General features: G+C 39.5%; 2 protein-coding genes across 4 annotated transcripts in view; one reads left to right on the forward strand and one right to left on the reverse strand.

The window, feature by feature from the left end:
• The window catches only part of LOC106080489 (uncharacterized), a 99,967-nt gene extending 99,019 nt beyond the window's left edge, over positions 1 to 948 (forward strand). For all 3 annotated transcript variants that reach the window (XM_059364814.1, XM_013241869.2, XM_013241870.2), the window contains 3 exons: positions 38 to 201; positions 275 to 460; positions 528 to 948. In XM_059364814.1, coding sequence (XP_059220797.1) covers positions 38 to 201; positions 275 to 460; positions 528 to 690 — 513 coding nt within the window. In that variant the 3' untranslated portion in view covers positions 691 to 948. The remainder of the gene's footprint in view (positions 1 to 37; positions 202 to 274; positions 461 to 527) is intronic.
• A 5,585-nt stretch (positions 949 to 6,533) lies between these two features.
• Positions 6,534 to 20,738, reverse strand: LOC106080498 (lysosomal alpha-mannosidase). Its single transcript, XM_013241885.2, has 7 exons — positions 20,546 to 20,738; positions 11,866 to 12,050; positions 11,621 to 11,806; positions 11,219 to 11,561; positions 11,018 to 11,151; positions 7,906 to 8,809; positions 6,534 to 7,836 (listed from the first exon to the last, which is right to left on the reverse strand). The coding sequence occupies exons 1-7, from the start codon at positions 20,621 to 20,623 to the stop codon at positions 6,637 to 6,639; spliced, it is 3,030 nt and encodes a 1,009-aa protein (XP_013097339.2). The 5' UTR covers positions 20,624 to 20,738; the 3' UTR covers positions 6,534 to 6,636.
• Positions 20,739 to 22,439: the final 1,701 nt, after the last annotated feature.

Genomic DNA, 22,439 nt, shown 5'->3' on the forward strand with positions numbered 1-22,439 from the left:
AAATACTTTTAATGTTGTAACATATTTCTGCTCAAAGGTGGACTTTGGTTTTGCCAAATACATTGGCAATAGCTGTAAAACTTGGACTTTTTGTGGCACTCCCGAATATGTGGCCCCTGAAATCATTTTGAATAAGGGACACGATCGTGCTGTGGATTATTGGGCCTTGGGTATATTGATACATGAGCTTTTAAATGGAACGTAAGTAGAAATTGTCGCTCCGATAAAAAGACTTTTTTTTAATTTTTTCCATTTTTTATGTGTGCGTACACAGACCTCCTTTTACTGCTAATGATCCCATGAAGACCTACAATATTATATTAAAAGGCATTGATATGATAGATTTTCCCAAGCGCATTTCCCGCTCAGCAGTGCAATTGATCAAAAAGCTATGCCGTGATGTGCCAGCCGAACGTTTGGGCTATCAAAAGGGTGGCATACAAGACATCAAGAAACACAAGTAAGTCAAGGTCTAGAGTTAAGTAATAAGAACTTATTTTAAAGAAATTGCTTTTAATTTTTTACAGATGGTTCCTGGGTTTTGATTGGGATGGCTTGCAGAGCCAATTACTCATACCGCCCTTTGTACGGCCCATAGCCCATCCCACAGATACCTGTTACTTTGATAAGTTTCCCTGTGATCCAAATGAACCCCCCGATGAATTATCCGGTTGGGATGCAGATTTTTAGATTAGTACCATAGCCTACTTTTGGGCCTTTAAGCTGTGCCTTTGTTAATTTTAATTGGGAATCAAGAGAATTAAATTAAGGAAAAAAATAATGTCGTTTATTTTAGTAATAAGCCTACTTATCGCTTTAGATGTTAGTTATTAGCTTCAGAGGAAATTTTGCTCAATGTAAACAGATGAAGTGCCTTTTGATCAAGAGTAATTGCTCAGAGTTTACTTTTAGTTTTAGATAATAAACGAAAATATTTTTTTTAGCTAATCATCTCCTGTATACTGCTGAGGAACAAATTGTATTTTTTTATATTAAACACCCGTATAGAAGGTCAAACTATAGATTTATAACTATTATCTTTATTAGTTGTAGCCCTAGTAAAAAGTTTAGTTATCTCTTGCTTTGAGAGAAAAAATATATTCGTATTTATAATGGATCTTATTATGCCTAAAATAATTAGAGCTTATTTTATATCAACCTGATACATTTTTTTATAATTGAGTCACCATTAGGTCTCTTTTTGAGAAATTGTTGTTATTAACTGAAGTTAGCATAATAAAAAAAAGAGTTTTCTTTGTCATTGAATCCAAGAAGGCGAAAGCATAAAATGTCTATTACAAAGTAAATGTCAAAGACATACAGGGAAACCATAAGAGGTAAGTATAGATGTATATAAGTTAGGATGAAAAGGGGGTGTGCTAAAAAAGCTAAAAATGTTATACGAGTTTACTGAAATTTTGCAAGTAGTGTCCCAATGCGACTTTTAACAACCGCGCCAAATACGGACCAAACCGATCTATAACCTGAAATAGCTTCCGTATTAAACTATTTCCGGATCGACATAGGTTTGGATTTGGGCCGAACTCTGCTCGGACGTCGAGTAGTGTAATAAATACCATTCACTGTTCAAGTTGGTAAAACAGAAAATAGGTTATAGGCAGTTACATCCAAATATAGACCGATCTGAACGATTATGCCAAATTTCAGCGAAATCGGATAATAAATAAACCTTTTATGGGCTCAAGGTTTTAAATCGGGAAATCGGTTTATATGGCAGCTATATCCAAACATAGAGGGGCAAACTTCCCACATGTCAATGAGTGCAGTCCGATTCAAGTTTAAGCTCAATGATGAGCGGCCTCCTTTTTATAGCCGAGTCCGAACGGCGGGCCACAGTGCGACACCTGTTTGGAGAGAAGTTTTACCTCACATAGGGGCATAGTACCTCACAAATGTTGCCAGCATTAGGAGGGGAAAAACCACCGCTGAAATTTTTTTCTGATGGTCTCGCCAGGATTCGAACCCAGACGTTCAGCGTCATAGGCGGACATGCTAACCTCTGCGCTACGGTGGATTCGAACCCAGGCGTTCAGTGTCATAGGCGGACATGCTAACCTCTGCGCTATGGTGGCCTCCGTTCCTTAGTGGAATGTTCACGGGGAAAATTTGCAATTTGCATATCCAAATATACACCAATGGCGGCCCCATTGAACGTGCAAGTCGAAGGGCGTAATACAGCGCGGATTAAAAAACGCTGCTCTTATGGAACCAGGGATTAAAATCGGGAGATTGATATATATGGCAGCTATATCACTAAATAAACCGATCGGAACCATATAGGGTACGGATACAAAGACGACCACATAGCTCACTGTGTAAACTTTCAGCGAAATCGGATAGCAAATACGCTTAAATCGGGACTTTAAATCGAGAGATCAGTCCATATGGCAGCTATATCCAAATATAGCTCGAACTTGACCATACTCATTACGAATAATGAGAAACCTTACATAACAAATTGTGCGAAATTTCAGTGAAATCGAATAATAAATGTAGGTTTAATGGGTCTAAGACCTTCAACCAGCAGATCGATCTATATGGGGGCTATATCAAGTTATACTCCGACATAGTCTATTTTAGAACTAAACTGAGGTATAAAAACATCCAGCGGCGACAGCAGTCGGTGATTCCACCGAGGACGATGGCTAAGTTGTTGTATCGCAACCGATGAAGACCGCGTTGAAAAGACGAACAACCTATGACGACGTCGCAGCTGTTGTATCCCAACCGATGGCCGCCGCGGTGTAAAAACGACCGGCGGAGATCAACCAGACACTCACCACCACAAAAAAAACCAAGGCCATTTCTTCGGTTGCGGCGGCTTAGTCAAAATCCTATTCGGCGGCGGCTAGTTGGTTTCACCTGATGTAAAAATTGTCGCCTACTCGGTTTTGCTCTCTAAACAAAGCCATTCACAAACGTAGTCAGCTGTCAACAGCGTTGCCGGTCCAATAGTATTGGCATCTTTGTTTTGTAGCCATCGTTGTGGTGTTGCCACACTGCTGCGTTTTCTATATATTGGCCGTTACGTTTTGACTTTCAAAATAACGCTGTACCATGTGAACAGACTTATGTTGCAAATTATGCCCATAAACATTTCACAAAGAAACAGGAGCAAACTTCTCACAAATCAATGAGTGCAGTCCGAATCAAGTTTAAGCTCAATGAAAAGGGGCATAGTACCTCACAAATGTTTCCAGCATTAGGAGGGGAAATCCACCACTGAAAATTTTTTCTGATGGTCTCGTCAGGATTCGACGGGCCGCTGCCTATGACGCTGAACGGAGGATATGCTAACCTCTGCGCCACGGTGGCCTTCAAGAGCAGGATTATGTTAGGTTAAAGGACACGCGCCTGGCAACCGCAGATGACAACTGCTCGAAGACCTCTAGTTCTTTGTATGTTCGTCCTAGAAAGAAATTAAATAAGAGAGATAGAGCGACACGAAATTAGGTCGAGAAAAAGAGAGGTAAACGGAAAGCCGTCGTAGAGACCGAAAATGTCTCATTGACCAGACAGTCATCCACACCAGACCCTTACAGAAATCCAGAGTTACTCGGAGATCGAACAACTTTAGAGAGCTCAATGTGTTGACCAATGGACATCACATTGAATCTTCATGCCCAGAACATCTAAGCCTCCGACTGTTTGATATATATACCGTCGGTAGATATTGACGATTGTAAAGTATCAGTGAATGGTTTATGGCACAACAAACAGCACTGCGTCTTGCGTGCATTAAAATCTACTCTGTTCACTCGACCCCACTCAGAAATGGCCAGCAAATCCTGGCAGAGTGTTACGTCCATAATCCGCCTGCTATCTTCAATCTCTCGAAGACTCGGCCTATGGTTGAATGAAAATAAATGACAGAGGTTGCTGCCATGTAGCGAACAAGTAGATTGGATTTGAAATAGGATCCAGCAGATCGTCAATGAAAATTAGAAAAAGACAGGGAGAAAGGACAGAGACTTGTGGTACTCCTGTGGTCAATCTTTATTAGTCAGATGCGTACCCATCTTAACAACTCTTATAGCGCGATCTCTGAGAAAACTCGATATAAATCGAGCAATGTTATTACCGACACCTAAAGCGCCAAGCTTTGAAAGGAGTGTACCGCGCCAGACCCTATCAAATGCCTTGGAGATATCCAGAGCCACGACCTTACTCTCACCGAACTGGTGAATAGAGCGACTCCGACGTTCAGACAGGAATGCCATCAGTTCACCAGGGGAGCGATTTCTGCGGAACCCATATTGTCGGTCGCTAAGAAGACCATTCAACTCTAGGTATCTCACAAGATGGTAATTGAACATGCTCTCCATAACCTTGGAAAGTGCGGAGCATGGCGCTATTGGTCGGTAATTCGCAGGGTCGGTTGCCTCAACCTTCTTAAGGATAGGCTGCACGTTCGCAATCTTCCAACGAACCGGGAAAACAGCCGCACGGTAAGCAAAGTTAAAAAAGTTGCGTAATGGACGAGCGAGCGTCGAACAATACTTGCATAAAACAATTGACGATATGCCATCCGGGCTCGGGTATTTATTTACGTCGAGATCTGTAGGAACCCTTTGAACTCCATGTGTTCGAAAATTTATCTGAGGCATGGAACTAGATTCATCTTCAATAACGGGGAATAGTTGATCTCTTTCCGGCAGGGAAGAATTTCCCGCAAACATATCAACCAGCAAGTTAGCCTTTTCAACCAGATCAGTGGATATCTGGTCGTCTTTAATGAGAGTAGGGATAGCCGATGAGTAGCGCTTCACTCTTTTTACAAACGACCAAAAGCTTTTACTTTCCCTTGGAGAAACAAGAACTTTGGCATTAAGACGCTGTTCGTGAAGACTTTTCGCTTCTATGTAGTCTGGCACACGAAGTTCTTATCTTTTGGCGCAGCAACTCATTACTGGCATTTTATATAAACGCCAATAAACGACTCCTCTTTCCATATGACGTCATTCCTGCACGTCTGGTTAAACCATCTTTTATTCTTTGATTGAACCTAAATAATGTTGGTTGGGTTAAATAACTCCATTCCAACCGCAAGAAAAGAGAAAGATCCTAAAGCGATCCACATACGGACGTTATTGTTTTATATCCCAACGCGATTCGATCTTATCCTAACGCGTTTCATTCTTATCCCAAAGCGATTCGTTTACATTGTAAAGGGATATAAGCATACCCTAAAGCGATTCGTACGTATGCTTGCGCGATCCGGTCATATCCGCCCATTATGCTTTCACATACTAACGATATTTCGTAAAGTATTTCGTTTCCTAATGCGATTCGTTCGCTCCCTAAGGCGATTCGTTCTTATACCAACGCGATTTGTTCTTATCCCAACTCGATTCGTTTGCATCGTAAAGAGATATAAGCGCACTTTAAAGCGATCCAGTCCTATCCGCCCGTTATTCTTTCATTTCCAAATCCAAATTCGATTCGTTCGCATCCTAATGCTATTCGTTCACATCCTAATTCTGTTCGGTGCCATTCTAATACGATACGCTCGCTCCCTAACACGATTCGTTCTTATCCCAACGCGATTCGTTTGCATGCAAACACGATTCGGTTGCAACGTAAAGAGATATAAGCGCTCTCTAAAGCGATTCGTACTTATCCTTGCGCGATCCGGTTTTATCCACCTGTTATTCTTTCGCATACTAACGGGATTCCTTCCCACTCAAATGTGAGTATTTCGTTTCCTAAAACGATTTGTTTGAATCCCAGCGCGACCGTTGTTCATTCGAATCCAAATTAGATACGTTCGCATCCTAATGTGATTCGTTCACATCCTAACTCGGTTCGTTGGCATGCTAATGCGATTCGTTCGCACCCTAACGCGATACGTTCTTATCCCAACGCGATTCGTTTGCATACTAACACGATTTGTTTGCATCGTAATGAGATATAAGCACACCCTAAAGCGATTCGTTCGCATCATAATGTGATTCGTTCACATCCTAACTCGGTGTGTTGTCATGCTAATGCTATTCGTTCGCTCCCTAACGCGGTTCGTTCTTTTACCAATACGATTCGTTTGCATAGTAACACGATAAGTTTGCATCGTAAAGAGATGTAAGCGCACCCAAAAGCGATTCGTACGTATCCTTACGCGATCGGGTCCTATCCGCCCTTTATTCTTTCATATACTAACGGGATTTCTTTGCAATATGAGTATTACGTTTCCTAAAGCGATTCGTTTGCATCCTTGCGCGACCGTTATTCATTCGAATCCAACTTCGATTCGTTGGCATCATAATGCGATTCGTTCGCTTCCTAACGCGATTCGTTCTTATCCCTACGCGATTCGTTTGCATCGTAAAGAGATATAAGTTGTTCATTCGAAACCAAATTCGATTCTTTTTTCGCACCCTAGCGCGATCTGTTTGCATCCTAATGCAATTCGTTCACATCCTAACACGATACGTGCTTTCGCATTCTTACTTGTACACATGTTACGTTCGCTTCTATCTTTACTCTGCTCTTATCTTAAAAAAAATAGACACCAATTCTTACATTTATAAAAAATCTCAAAATTTATTTTTGCTTAATACACCAACATCTTACAGCTTTTCATCATCAATGCACGCTTAATCTCATCGCCTCTAACTTTTATTTCCACTTAATGATGAAAGTTCTAATTTGCATGGGATCCATGGTTATTCGGAACTTAGTCTCAGGATCTTTGGCCACAGCCGTTAAGGGAGTATACTTGGAGGTGTAGTATTCCACTTTGTTGGGCGGTGTCTTGCCATCCGGTTGGAACTTGAAGCGACTCATGCTGCCCAAAGCTAGATTACCATCCAAAGTAGTTTCACGTATCTCTGTGCCATGCAACATATCGAAGAGGGTGCGTACGCTGAAAGTAGTGGCGCTGGTCTCATTCTTGTCCATATAATTTTCCAAACGCAGCAAATGCTCATTGGGTGAATAGGGCTCCAAAGTGAGAACCTGCACTTGAACGGGCAAGGAGTTAAAGTTGAGTATGCGTGGTGGCACCTTGTTGGTGGACTTGGTGGCGTTGCTAAAGAATTTCCAGAAGGGCAAATGTATTTCCTGTTGGGCCATGCGTTCGTAGATATTTTGTGCCTGATTGGTGGGGCTGAGTATCAAATAGACCTTGCCACGGGCTACCAAACCCTTGCCATTGACAGTCTCATTGAGAGCCTCGCCTACACCAAAGGCATCATCACGTAATAGACGACGATGTAACATCAACTCCAAGGAGCCATCCTTAACGCTGGAGCCACCTTGGGCACGATCATTGAGAAGCGCCAAGCGACTCTTGGCATTTTCCATGGCAATGCGAGCTGTGACAGGATAATAATTGCCCGAAACGCTCTCCGTCAGATTGGGCTTGAAATATTCGCGTCCATTGCGAATACGACGCAACATTTCGCGACCATTCGAATCGGTATAGAAGACTCCAGCATTATTTATGCTCGTGGTGAAACGAGTAATGACCTCCTTTCCAATACCATCGGTAATGGGTATGGGTCCCACCAACCATTCAAATTCCACACGATTGATGCCATTGTATATGCGAATCACCTGCGAGACCCACTCATTGAAACGTTGATGCACCTCTTTGACCATGTTGCCATTATAGATGGTCAGAGTTGCCTTGGGACTGACCAAGACTTCGGTACCATTGGGACGGAAGATGTAGGCGCCTGAGGATCTATTCTTGAATTCCATGTTATTGCCATAGGCACCCTTGTAGTAGTAGAACTCTTGGTTGATATTCTCGGTGATGCCATTCATTTGGATATTGTACAAAATGCCATTGCTGTTGAAGGTCAATTTGATGAGCTGTAAGTGCAAGAGGGAAATGGGGGAATTAGAGAGAAATTCGTAAAGTTGTCTATTACAAAAACTTACCGAATTTTGCACCACAACATCGCCCACAGCCTTGGGCTCAATCTTTTCTACTGTCTTTTCAGTTTTAGTTCTTTCCTCCCTCATGAAGCGTCTGGGCATTTTCACCTTAGCCTGCGATTCGTCGCTAACCTCATCATGGCCTCTGGGTTGAATCACAGTCTTAATATAATAATGGCTGATCTTTTCCACATAAGCATAGAACACCAATTCATGTTGGCTGACATTGGCCCTCAAATGTGTGAGGTCCACCACTTCCTTGGGCAGGGGTACCACTTCGGATTGTACAATTTTGCCATATATATCGGTGACATTGTAGGTGCCATTTTTAACCGGGATCCTTACATACTGCATAGAGTGATGCGCCAAGGGGTTCACCAGAGTCACCACCAAATTATTCGGACTATGTTGGGAATATTCACAGATGCTCATATTCAACTGCAGGCAGCTGGCAAATTCACCACTGGTGAGATTGGAAAGTTTCTGCAAGGCATCGCGAGTATTATTATGCACGGCATTGATGGCATCCGTCAGCATGCGATCATAATCATAGGCCACATGTTGCTTCTCTGTGCCAGTAATGGCATCGTGATGCTGCATGATACCCATTGCTTGGCGCAACTTATCGACATTTTGGGTAACGGCAGCAGAGGTGAGATTTGCAATGGTGGTCAATTGTTTGGCCACTTGTAAGAAGTGATTGCCTTCACGCTCAAAACGCTTTTGGGTGGGACGTGAGCTATAGTAGCCCGTCCAATAGGTATGCCAATCCGTGGAATAGGGGAAGAAATCCTGGGTTTTTGTTGGCCAGGTGCGAATGGTATTATGCACGGCATTCAAGTAACATGCGGGTGTGGAATAGAAGACATTGATCTTGGTACCTTGCACTTGACGCTCGTTGACATATCTGCAAACAAATTGAAAAAAAAAAATCAAAAATACTGAGTTGAAATCAATCAATTTTAGCCATATTTAGCAAGAAAATATTTAGCAAGAAAATGAATTCTACTAAAGTCGAACTTTCGATACCCTGAACCTCAGTGGATATAACTTTGTAGATTCCAAATAACTTGGAAGGTATTTCGAATCTTCTGTCTTTCAGGCAGAAATCTTTGTTATTCCAATCTATCTCCCTCAAAACCAAGGATGTATGTCAGGACTCTCCGTTTTAATACCAGCACTCTTTGGTCTACGGTTTACAGAAGGAGGTAGAAAATCTTTTTCTTTATAGAGATCTAAGCCATATTACACCAAGAGAAATCCTGGATATGGATCTTTCACCCTCAAAACTACACATTGGTGTGAATAGTATGGCGGTTTACAAGGCCTCAGATTCGAGGACAATGAGGTCGAAGTGCCGGAATGTTAGGAAACCCTCAATAAAATCCGGATTACCATCATGTTCAGTTCCGAAACACGATGATTATGCTTGATTGGCATTTGTCGAGCTACTAATCATAGTAGGAGGGATGGTCAATGGGAAGCGAGTGGCGAGATGGGAATCTGTGCTTAGTTGCTGGACTGCCAACAATCTCTGGTTTCCCTATAAAGTATATATATTCTTGATCAGCGTAAAAATCTAAAACCATCTAGACATGTCCGATCGTCTGTCTGTTGAAATCACGCCACAGTCTTTAAAAATAGGAATATTGAGCTGAAATTTAGCATAGTTTCTTTCTTTGTCCATAAGCAGGTTAAGTTCAAAGACGAGCTATATCGGACAATATCTTGATATAGCCCCCATATAGACCGATCCGCCGATTTAGGGTCTTAGGCCCATAAAAGCCACATTTATTATGCGATTTTACTGAAATTTGGGACAGTGAGTTAAATTAAGCCCCTCAACATTCTTCTACAATTTGGCTCAAATTGGTCCAGATTCGGATAAAGCTGCCATATAGACCGATCCGCCGACTTAGGGTCTTAGGCCCATAAAAGCCATATTTATTATCCGATTTTGCTGAAATATGGAACAGTGAGTTGGGTTTTGTCCTTCAACATTCAAGGCAAGGCTTCATTCCTAGGAAGTCTAGGATGGGCAAGGATACTCATATTGAGACATCGGGCCGTGCAGTGGCAGGTGACTCAGTATCGCCTAACGAACACGGGGCCCAACGACGAGACCACCACCGACTCTCTTAGCATTGGAAAGACAATAGATATCAGGCATTGTAGGCACGGGAAACTCAATACAACCTATCGAAAAGGGACCTGACGATGGAACCATCACCGACTTTCTCTAGATTCGAAAGACTAGGATATGTTCCTAATATCCTAATATTGAAACATCAGGGAGTATAGTCACAACTTCGCGGTATAATCGAGCCGACGATAGGAAACCTGGAAGGAAAGATAGAGGTTTTGGAACGGAACATAAATACTTCTTATTAGCGTAGGTCGGTAGGGATTGTAAATGGGCCAAATCGGTCCATGTTTTGATTTAGCTGTCATATAAACCGATCTTGGGTCTTGACTTCTTGAGCTGGTGCACCCTTTAGAAGAAGTCAAGACCCAATATCGGTTTACATAACCCAAGATCGGTTCTTATTCTTTTTGACAGAAATTTAGATCATATTGTTATAATATGTCTTCCAACCACTGATATAGCTGGCTTTTATACCGATCTCCCGATTAGACTTTTTGAGCCTATAAAGAGCGCAATTCCTATCCAATGAATTTCTGTGCCGCTGGAGGGCCCAATTGTAACTCGATTTGCCTGATATTTTGGAGGTGGTATTTTTCTATAACTTTTAACTGCCATGATAAGTACGGATCATATCGGTCTTATATATAGCTTAATATAGCTCATATATATTTGAAAAATTTATTCAAAGAACTTGAAGAATTCGATTTATGATGGAGGGTATATAAGATTCGGCCCGGCCGAACTTGGCACGCTTTTACTTGTAAGTATTTAGAACGCATAACAAGTCGATTACTTACTTCAGTGTTTGTCCATAGAGATATGACGCGGATTAATATCCGCACCTTCTTTTCAATCTAACCTAACCAACTCAGTATTATTTGAATGTCTTACAGCCCCTTTGATCAAAATCCAATAGCCTTTTAGAAATAATTCCAAAATTTCACATCATATCCTGGTTTCAACACTTACTTTATCAATTTATCCATGTTGCCATAGTTAATGGCAGCATTTTCATAATTGAAGTCATCACCCATGGGTACCAATAAGTCAGTGGCACGATAATATTTGGCCATTTTATTGATATACGTTATGAAATCATCAACCTTAAAGAAGAACAAACCGAGTTGTATACTTAAAACCTTCAATACTGAAGTTTATAATCCAACTTACCTTAGTCTTGACATTATTATCATAACTGTTACCATCAATAATGGGATCATCCGAACACAAATTATCAAAGCAGAAGCCAGGAGGAGCAGAGTAATGATTGTACAGAACACCAGTGAAAATTTCCGAAATTTCGCTATTTAAATTTTCAGAAGCTTTCCATATCACCTCGCCGGTCATATTGTTAAGACGTTCATTCTTTTCCATATAGTCCATGCGGGCAAAGAATTCACCATCAAAACCCATTTGGGCAAACAGAGAAGCCATTTCGCGGGAATGACCAAAGGGATCAATTTGCCAGCCCACACGGGGGCGGGCACAGGCGCCAAAGGTTGCAGAAAGAGTTCTATAAAGGTTTACAAAATTCAAAAGTGTTCTTTGGTAATGTTAATAAAAAAAACCTACTTCAATCCCAAAGTGAAGTGATCAATCACACTTTGGTAGTGTACCGCTGCCTCATCATTCATGCTCCAGGCACCGCCAGTGAATTCCAGACGACCGCCATCAATCAAAGTCTTCACATTCTTTTGTACTGCAGAAGTTTGTTGATTATACCATTTGAAGAAGAAAGCAGACTCAACTTGAATGAATCTAAAAAAAAAAATTAAAATTAGTTCCTTATATCATTTTTTGTAACCAATTTGTTGTACCTTCTCTTGGAATCCTTTAACAATTCCGTAATAACACTATCGAGTATATATTGAACTCCAGCATGTTGTATACCATTGCGACTGCCATAATAATATTGATCGACAGTTTTCAACCAGCCTGTATCATCATGGGAATGTGGCACAAGATGCACGTTTATCATGTTGGCCTTGGAAGCGGGACAAGCCTGTAAACGATATCACATTTCAAGATTACAAAGATGTTGAAAATGAAAGCATTCACTTATTGATATCTTTTAAACAACATCAACAAACGACAATAAATATTGGACTTGCTATCAAATAGCTAGTGAGTCATAATTTTGAACACACTATTGAGTGTTCGAATAGAGAATTATTATTATGGTTCATAGTAAAATCAAATAAAAAGGTGTTAAGTTCGGCCAGGCTGAACTTTACATACCCACCAACTCGGGTATATATGTAAACCAGCTTTCGTCACAGTCCGGCGAAAAATGCATAATTTATGGCCCCATAGCCCGATTAGGACCAAATTCGGCACGGCCATTGAGTGGTCTAATAAGTACATGTCATTGTTCAATTTCGTAGACCAAAATATTGCTCTTTTTGGCAGCAATATCCATGTCGAAAAGTCTAACATAAGTCACTGTGACAAATTTCAGCGAAATCGGATTATAAATACGCTTTTTATGGGGCCAAGACTTTAAATCGAGATATCGGTCTATATGGCAGCTATATCCAAATCTGGATCGATCTGGGCCAAATTGAAGAAAGATGTTGCAGGGCCTAACACAACTCACTGTCCCAAATTTCGGCGACATCGGACAATAAACACGCCTTTTATAGGCCCAAAACCTGAAGTCGAGTAATCGGTCTATATGGCAGCTGTATCAAAATCTGAACCGATCTGGGCCAAATTAAAGAGGAATGTCGAAGCACCTAACGCAACTCACTGTCCCAAATTATGGCCAAAATTGGACAATAAATGCGTATTTTCTGGGCCCAAGACCTTAAATCGAGAGATCGGTCTATATGGCAGCTTTATCTGAATCTGGACCGATCAGGGTTGAAATATAGAAGGATATCGACTGATCTAACACAACTCAGTGTCCCAAATTTCAGCAAAATCGGATAATAAATATGGCTTTTATGGGCCTTAATCGACGGATCGGTCTATATGGGGGCTATATCAAGATAAAGTCCGAAGAAGCCCATCATCGAACTTTACCTGCTTATGGACAAAAAAAGAATCTGTTTAGTTTTTTTTTATACCTTTTATCTTAGGATGGGGGTATACTAATTTCGTATTTCTGTTTGTAACTCCTCGAAATATTCTTCTAAGACCCCAAAAGATATATATATATATATATATATATATATATATATATATTCTTGATCGTCATGAAATTATAAGTCGATCTAGCCATGTCCGTCCGTCTGTCTGTCGAAAGCATGCTAACTTTCGAAGGTGTAAAGCTAGCCGCTTGAAATTTTGCACAAATACTTCTTATTAGTGTAGGTCGGTTGGGATTGTAAATGAGCCATATGGGTCCATGTTTTGATAAACCGATCTTGGGTGTTGACTTCTTGAGCTTCTAGAGGGCGCAATTTTTATCTGATTAAACTGAAATTTGGCATATATCGTTTTAGTACGACATCTAACAACTGTGCTAATTTTATTTGAAATCGGTCCATAACTTGGTATAGCTGTCATATAAACCGATCTGGGGTCTTGACTTCAGGAGCCTCTAGAGGTCGCAATTCCAATCCGATTTAGCTGAAATTTAGCTTGACATGTTTCGTTATGACTTCCAAAAACTTTGCTTAGTATGGCTTAAATCGGTCCATAACCTGATATAGCTGTCATATAAACTGATCAGGGGTTTTGACTTCTGGAGTCTCAAGAGGGCGCAATTCCAATCCGATTTAGCTGAAATTTAGCATGACGTGTTTCGTTATGACTTCCAAAAACTGTGCTAAGTATGGTTTAAATCGGTACATAACCTGATATAGCTGCCATATAAATCGATCCTGAATCTTGACTTCTTGAGCCACTAGAGGGCGCAAATCTTATCCGATTTGGCTGATAAAGTGTCTGAAGCCCATAAAAGCTTTATTTTTTAGCCGATTTCGCTAAAATTTGAAACAGTGAGTTTTTCTGAGCCTCACGATATCCGACCTTAATATGGTTCAGATCGGTTTGTAATTGGATATATCTGCCAAAGAGACCAATATTTTGTTCTACAACATTGAATAGTGACATATATATTAGACCACTCAATGCCCGTGCCGAATTTGGGTGCTTAAGTTATCCAATTTTCACCGGATTGTGACGAAATGGGATTTACATATATACCTGAGGTGGTGGGTATCCAAAGTTCGACCCGGCCGAACTTAATGCCTTTTTACTTGTTATTACTATAATTGTTCACATTGTTACTATTCCTTTTCTCCTAACATTCCCTTAATTTCATTTTGAAGTCTTTTGCTGATAGGGCTAAGATCATTAAATTTTACAATTTTTTTTTTTTTGTTTCTCTTTCGAGACAAGCTCAATGATCGGAGATTTTTCTTTACGAATGGAAAAGGAAAGCCAGAGATCGCAACACACACCAACCATTATGGGAAGCGTTTCGTAATTTGGTTTAGAATTATTCATCAGCCATATGAGGTGTGAAGGTTTCCAGGGCCGTACGTTTTCCCAATTTTGTTGGGAAAACGCTTCTATAATATAAATACCACATTAACCACGCTCGACAACCATGTCTATTAGCTGTACTTTTCCCAATGCATGTGTTTTTGTGTAATGGCAGATTTTTTTGTCTACACAATTACACTACTCCCATGGTATACTCATGATTCTGTGCATCTGTTGGAAGTTGTATTGATGGCTTCGAACGCTAGGCAACATCTCTCGCTGTTGCTCCCTGTTAATCTATCACATTAATCACGCTCAAAAACCTTGTCTAATGCATGTGTTTTTGTGTAATGGCAGATTTTTTGTCTACACAATTACACTACTCTCATGGTACACCCATGATTTTGTGAATCTGTTGGAAGGTGTATTGATGGCTTTGAACGCTGGGCAACGGCTCTCGCTGTTGCTTCGTGTGCCCAGGCTCGAATCCCGATCGAGTTCTGCCGAATTTTTTTATATTGAAGTTTTTTGCCTGTTAGGGAAAGTACAACTAATAGACAGGGTTGTCTAGCATGGTGGTATTTATATCATAGAGGCAATTTATTCGCCATAAATACAGCATACCAACGTACGGCATTTGAAGCTTTCACACCTAATATGACTGATGAGTAATTCTAATCCAAATTACGAAACGTGTCCCATAGTGATCGATGTTTGATGCAACCTCTGGCTTTCCTTTTCCATTTGCAAAGAAAAATCTGCGATCATTGAACCCGTCCCGAAAAAGAGAAACAATCAAAAATTGTCTTATTCTATACGTTGTTATTTTTTAATATTTGTTTTTTTTTATAAGTAATTTTTATTGGCACCACTTTCTAGTTTATTTCAATTGATCTCATCCCATAATAAACATTATGGCAAATAATTCATATTGATTTTATACTAACACACATTAGTAACTTCAATCTAATCTAAACCAAAATGAAAGGAAATAAACACATTTATTAGTAAGATTTATTAATTTAATATGCCTCTTAGGTGCAAATACCGACTGCTACCAAATATCACAAGTGCAATATAATCTTATCTTCCATATTAATGCAAATGATAACCCAAAAGCATGGTCTATTGATGTTGCTAAAGGGTAGACAACTAAGAATTTCATACAATAATGACTCAAATTTAATTAAATAGTCTTTTCATGGTGAATATGTGCCGCAACTAAATTAGTAATTAATTAAGGGGGAAAACCTACTTGCTCTATCATCAGTCTGCAGATATTCAATATCATAGTACGGGACTTTTCTATTGGACAAACCATAGATATCATATATACGAGTAAATGAAGCATAATGAAGATCAATGCCAGAGTCAATGACAGATAGAAGAGTGAACTACATAATTTGTTCGATAAAAAATTAAAAATTAATTAATTAAAAAAAATATATAAAAAATTTACATTTGAAGTAAAAAGTTATTCTTTAACTCAAAAACTCCAGAGATGATTGATGATGTATGTAAAGACGCCGTTTTCAGCTATCTATATATTTAAAGATGTTTGTATCGTTCCAGCTCGTAATATTTTTGATAGTGGCAAACACAAGGAATGATCCATCCCAAGTTGATGGTTTAAGCTTTCTGCATGTTTGAGGACATTTGAATCATCATGAGGACATGAATCATCGTAGGCTAGCGCAATTTCAATGTTGGAGAAATTGCAGATCTGCGGATCAGCTCATCAACTGGCCCTTGATGATATAAAAGGCGAAGTTAGTGCGTGCCTTTATACAATTAAAAGTGATAATACCAAGTGCAATGAGCGTATAAAGGTTTTGAGCAAGCACATTCTCTAAAATATCTATTTTGGAAGCTGGATTTAAAGCCATGTACCGAAGATTGAATCGTGTTGATTTTTTAATTAGTGGCTACCTGAGCGACTGGGCTACCTGTTATAACAGTTGCTGCCATTTTCAATGTTTTCTTGACAAAATATGATATAAACCATGAGTTCTACATCAATGGAAAGAGAAACATACTAGTAAAATTAAATAGCGTTGCGGATCGTAACAAAATTATGGGGGAGTATTTTAAAACCCATACTCTTAGAGTTTGTGATTTCATGGGAACTACCTTAAGTGACATTAGGTTAGGTTACGTTGAAAAGAGCCTGAACTGTGTTCTATTCTGCGTTCTATCTCTAAAACGTGGCATACTTTGGATACATCGGACTGTATGGTATTCATGCCTGTATATAGAATATGTCAAAATGATCGTCAAAACTCTGGTAGGGGAGGAAGTGTGGTGATGCACATATCTAATGGGTAACTGTATATAACTGTTTTTAAGTCTTCTAGTTCACATTGTGAGTCGCTATTTATCGAGTTGCTGCATAAAGTATTCAGCCCAGCAAAAACTAGGTAAGAACATGTCATTATTTTTGACATGTAAAATAATGGTTAACTCATTATACTTAGATTCATTAACTGCTAAAATATAACGAGTTATTAACAGGAATACCATCTGTGCTTCCGGTAGCACAAATGTCATTACATACAACATTCGATGAAGCTCAAGAAATAGGCACTTATTTGTAATAATAGAAAAAAATCATTTTTATAACCTTGGTATTGATAAAAATGCCATTAAGAATCTGAGGGCAAAATTATCTCACGTCCGATCATGGTCCGATTTTGACCAAATGCGACACGGATATTGAGTGGTCAAATAAGTACAAGCAATTGTTCAATTTTGTACAACAACATATTGGTCTTTTTGGTAGCCACATCCAAATATAGACTGATCTGAACCATATACGACACGGATATCAAAAAGCTTAACATAAGGCACTGTGTCAAATTTCAGCGAAATCGGATAATAAATGTGCCTTTTATGGCGCCAATACATTAAATCGAGAGATCGGTGTATATAGCAGCTATAACCAAATCTGGGCTGATCTGGGTCAAATTAAAGAAGGATGTCGAAGAGCTTAGCACAAACCACTGTCTCAAATTTCGGCGACATCGGGCAATAAATGCGCCTATTATGGGCCCAAACCTCAAATGGAGAGATCCGTCTATATGGCAGCTGTATCCAAATCTGGACCGATCTGAGCCAAATTGCCAAGGGATTTCGAAGGGCCTAACACAACTCACGTCACAAATTTCGGCGAAATCGGACAATAATGGGCCCAAACCTCAAATCGAGAGATCGGTATATATGGCAGATGTATCCAAATCTGGACCGATCTGAGCCAAATTTCCGAGGAATGTCGAAGGGCCTAACACAACTCACGTCCCAAATTTTGGCGAAATCGGACAATAAATGCGCCTTTTATGAGCCCAAGACATTTAATCGAGAGATCTGTCTTTATGGCAGCTATATCCAAATCTGGACCGATATGGGCCAAATTGAATAACTATGGCGAAGCTCTTATATGGCAGCTATATCCAAATCTGGACTGATCTGGGCCAAATTAAATAAGAATGTCGAAAAGCCTAACACCAATCACTGTGTAAAATTTCGGCGACATAGGGCCATAAATGCTCCTTTTATAGGCCCAAACCTAAAATCGAGAGATCGGTCTATATGGCAGCTGTATCCAAATCTGGACCGATCTGACCCATATAGCCGAGGGAAGGGCCTAACACAACTCACTGTTTCAAATTTCAGCAAAATCGTATAATAAATGAGGCTTTTATGGGCCTAAGACCTTAAAGCGGCTGGTCGGCCTATATGGGGGCTATATCAAGATATGGTCCGATGTTCCCATGATCAAAATTAACCTGCCTATGAACAAAAAAAAGAATCTGTGCAAAGTTTTAGCTAACCTCTGCGCTGGTCATCGTAGCGCAGAGGTTAGCATGTCCGCCAATGACGCTGCACGACTGGGTACGAATCCTGGCGAGACCATCAGAAAAAATTTTCAGCGGTGGTTTTCCTCTCCTAATGCTGCCAATACTGGTGAGGTACTATGCCATGTAATACTTTTCTCCAAAGAGGTGTCGTACTGGGGCACGCCGTTCGGACTGGGCTATAAAAAGGAGGTCCCTTATCATTGAGCTTAAACCTGAATCAGACTGCACTCATTGATGTGTGAGAAGTTAGTCCCTGTTCCTTAGCAGAACGTTAATGGGCAAAAATTGGAATTGGAAATCTATATTTTTAAAGAATCTAGCGTGATTTCAACAGACGGTAGGACTGACGGACATGGCTAGATCGTCTTAGATTTTTGCGACGATGAAGAATATATGTACTTTATAGGGTCGGAAATGGATATTACGATGTTTTGCAAACCGAATGATATAATGAATATACCCCCATCCTTCGGTGGTGGGTATAAAAAACATTCGAAGAACTTGTCACATGCGATCAATGGTATAAAAGAACTTAACTTAACCCCCATAGGATGGGGGTATACTAATTCTAGTCATTCCTTTTGTAACACTTCGAAATATTGATCTTAGAACCCATAAAGTACATATATTCAGGATCGTCTCGATATTCTGGTTCGATTTAGCCATATCCATTCGTCCGTCTGTCGAAATCTGGATAGCGGTCGAACGCGTAATGCACAGTTGAAATTTTGCACAGATACTTCTAATCGATGTAGGTCGTTGGGGATTGCAAATGGGTCATATCGGTTCAGATTTGGATATAGCTCCCATATAAACCCATCTCCCGATTTGACTTCTTGAGCCCCTGGAAGCCGCAATTTTCATCCGATTTGGCTAAAATTTTGCATGTGATGTTCTTTTATGACTTTTAACAACTGTGCCAAGTACGGTTCAAATTTGTTTATAACCTAATAAAGCTCCCATGTAAACCGATACCCCGATTTAACTTCTTGAGCCCCTGGAAGCCACAATTTTCGTTGCATGCAGTGTTCTCTTACGACTTTCAACAACTGTGCCAAATATGGTCCCTATCAGTCTAAAACCTGATATAGCTCCCATATAAACCGGTCTATCGTTTATCCTTGTTCGGTTCTTAGAAGCTTTAATTTTTGCTGGTTTGACAAAGGATTGGTATATAGAATAAAATTATTTATTTTGTATAAATTGTTAGCAGAATCCATGGTGGTGGGTTCCCAAGATTTGGCCCGGCTGAACTTAGCACGCTTTTACTTATTCTTCTTTGTTTTTGTATTCCATATAGACTCAAAATCGGTCGGAGCGATTTTCTTAAAATTTTCATGGTGAAAATAAGGTACTTAATCTTTTGATAGCTAAAGGAGAGCCAGAACCTTCCCCTTTCCCCTTATTATTAAAAAGGCCACATCTCGAAGATGGGAGAACCGATTTATGCGAACTTTTGTTTGCACTCTTATAGTGAACAAAAAACAAAAATTTGGTATACAAATTTGGGGTGAGATGTCTCAGGGGACCACCCCACCCAAAAACCCACCTAAACGCTAATATGCACCGTTCATCACAATATGGGACTCAAGTAAAAAGTATTTGTGAATTGAAAATGAATGTGATATCCATTTTCGGACCAAGGGTTTGAGAGGCCGACGCAACCTTAAAAACCCCCGAACAGGACATATATCTCAACCATGGCAATATGGGGTTCAAATGAAAGGGAGTACAACACGAATCTGATATTACCCCCTTAACCGAATCTGATATTATCCCCACAACCACTACCCCCACAACACTCCCCAAATATGGCGTATTTACCAACTATGGCAATATGAGACTCAAATAAAAGGTATTTTAGAAAAAAAGCACAAATGTAATATTTTTTCAGGGCCACCCAAATCTTTATTAACCTATTTTAAGGCTTCATAAGGTTTTGCGAATAAGGCCGTTTATATAAAAAAGATTCTTTGAGCAAATTTAAATTATTTTTCTTTGCCTATGTGCGTTAAACATCAATTGTTTTTGGTTGGCTGTTATTGCAAGGATAACTGTATTTTTTTTTCTTCATATTGTATATCTTTGATAACAGTCTTTTTGTTTTCTCTTTAAACTTTTAAATTCTGACTTTTTTAATAAAATTGTTTATCAAACATTTCACATTGTGGTGGTACAACACTATTCACTATGCACTTAATGGGCCTACCTTATAACCGCAGGCGGCTTCGGCGTGACGATTCCATGTCAACACCAATAGGGCTGATAGCGCCCAAAAAAGTTTCATATTAACACTTTTCACTTTCACCGGCAAATGGTCAATGCCACACAAAAATTCTTCACAGCGGGAATTTATTCAGGAAAACACTGCAGGAAACCTTTCGAATCGTTGGTAATTTTTACTGAATTATAGTGATGTTTATGTTATATTTATATAGAAAATTCATAGGAGCCTATTTCGAAAAAAGAGTATACACTGAACACTCGAATTGAAGATAAGAAATCGTGCTTTGAGTGCCTTACTACCTACTACTCTCTAGTTGAAATTGAGTGATTTTCTATGAGCTTCATTTACTTTTGATAACCGTGTGAATTTTGGATTCACAGATGGCATTAACCATTGCCTCTGTGCCTGTCGCAAAGTAAACTTTTCTTGTTAATAAATATGAGATTATTTATGATATGTTAAGTAGGTAATCTTTGTTACAAATGTTTCTTTAGCATGAGGCCTAGATCTATTAAAAGATGTATGAATAATTCGGAGAAGAAAGTTTTTATTTTTTAAACAAGTCAAAAGGGGAAAAGTTCGGCCTGACCGAATCTTGGCTACTCAGTACCATGTTTTCTTATAAACATTTACAATACTAAATTCAATTTATTGCTGCATTTTTTTAAAGAAATCAAATTGACCTCTGGGGGTTGGTTAAAATGGGACCTTAATATATTGGGTTGCCCAAAAAGTAATTGCGGATTTTTTAAAAAAAATTAAATGCAATTTTAATAAAACTTAGAACGAACTTTAATCAAATATATAATTGCCATTTTGTTCGATAACCTTTTGCCATCTTCCTGGCAAATTTAGTATTCCACGCTCATAGAACTTCTGGCCTTTATCTGCAAAAACTGAACCAAGTGCGATGTTATAGCCTCATCATTGCCGAAAGTGTTACCATTTAAGGAGTTCTGCAAAGATCGAAATAAATGGTAGTCTGATGGTGCAAGGTCAGGGCTATATGGTGGATGCATCAAAAGTTCCCAGCCAAGTTCACTCAGTTTTTGGCGAGTGACCAAAGATGTGTGCGGTCTAGCGTTGTCCTGGTGGAATATGACACCTTTACGTTTGACCAATTCTGGTCGCTTCTCCTTGATGGCTGTATTCAATTTGTCCAATTGTTGACAGTAAACATCCGAATTAATCGTTTGGTTCCTTGGAAGCAGCTCAAAATATACCACACCCTTCCAATCCCACCAAACAGACAGCATAACCTTCTTTTGGTGGATATCAGCCTTTGAAGTGGTTTGAGCTGGTTTACCATGCTTGGACCATGATCGTTTTCGACTAACGTTGTTGTAAACAATCCATTTTTCATCTCCAGTTATGATTCGTTTTAAAAGCGGATCGAATTCATTGCGTTTAAGGTGCATATCACAAGCGTTGATTCGGTTTGTTAAATGAATTTCTTTCAATATATGTGGTACCCATATCAAAATTGACACCAAACAAACAAATGTAAACAAAATTTCGCGCACTTTTTTTCTAAAGCAAGCTAAAAGTAACACCTGATAACTGACAGAAGAAAGAATGCAATTACAAAGTCACAAGCCGTTGAAAAAATTTGTCAACGCCGACTATATTACCGACAATAACGTTTTGGGCAACCCAATATATTGGACGTTAATTTCAATATGGGGCTCAAATTAAAGGTATTCGGAAGTAGATTTCGAATCTGACATGCAAAGTCAGATCGAAGTATAGAGGGTTACGCCACCCCTCAAAAACGCCATTAGACCCATGATGACTATATGATACTTGGCTGAACCGATTTTCTTAAAATTTTCATAGATTGTATACGTTTGTCTGGAAGGAAACATAGACTATAAAA

Source organism: Stomoxys calcitrans, chromosome 3 (assembly GCF_963082655.1).
Source record: "Stomoxys calcitrans chromosome 3, idStoCalc2.1, whole genome shotgun sequence".
In the NCBI taxonomy this organism is placed as follows: domain Eukaryota; kingdom Metazoa; phylum Arthropoda; class Insecta; order Diptera; family Muscidae; genus Stomoxys; species Stomoxys calcitrans.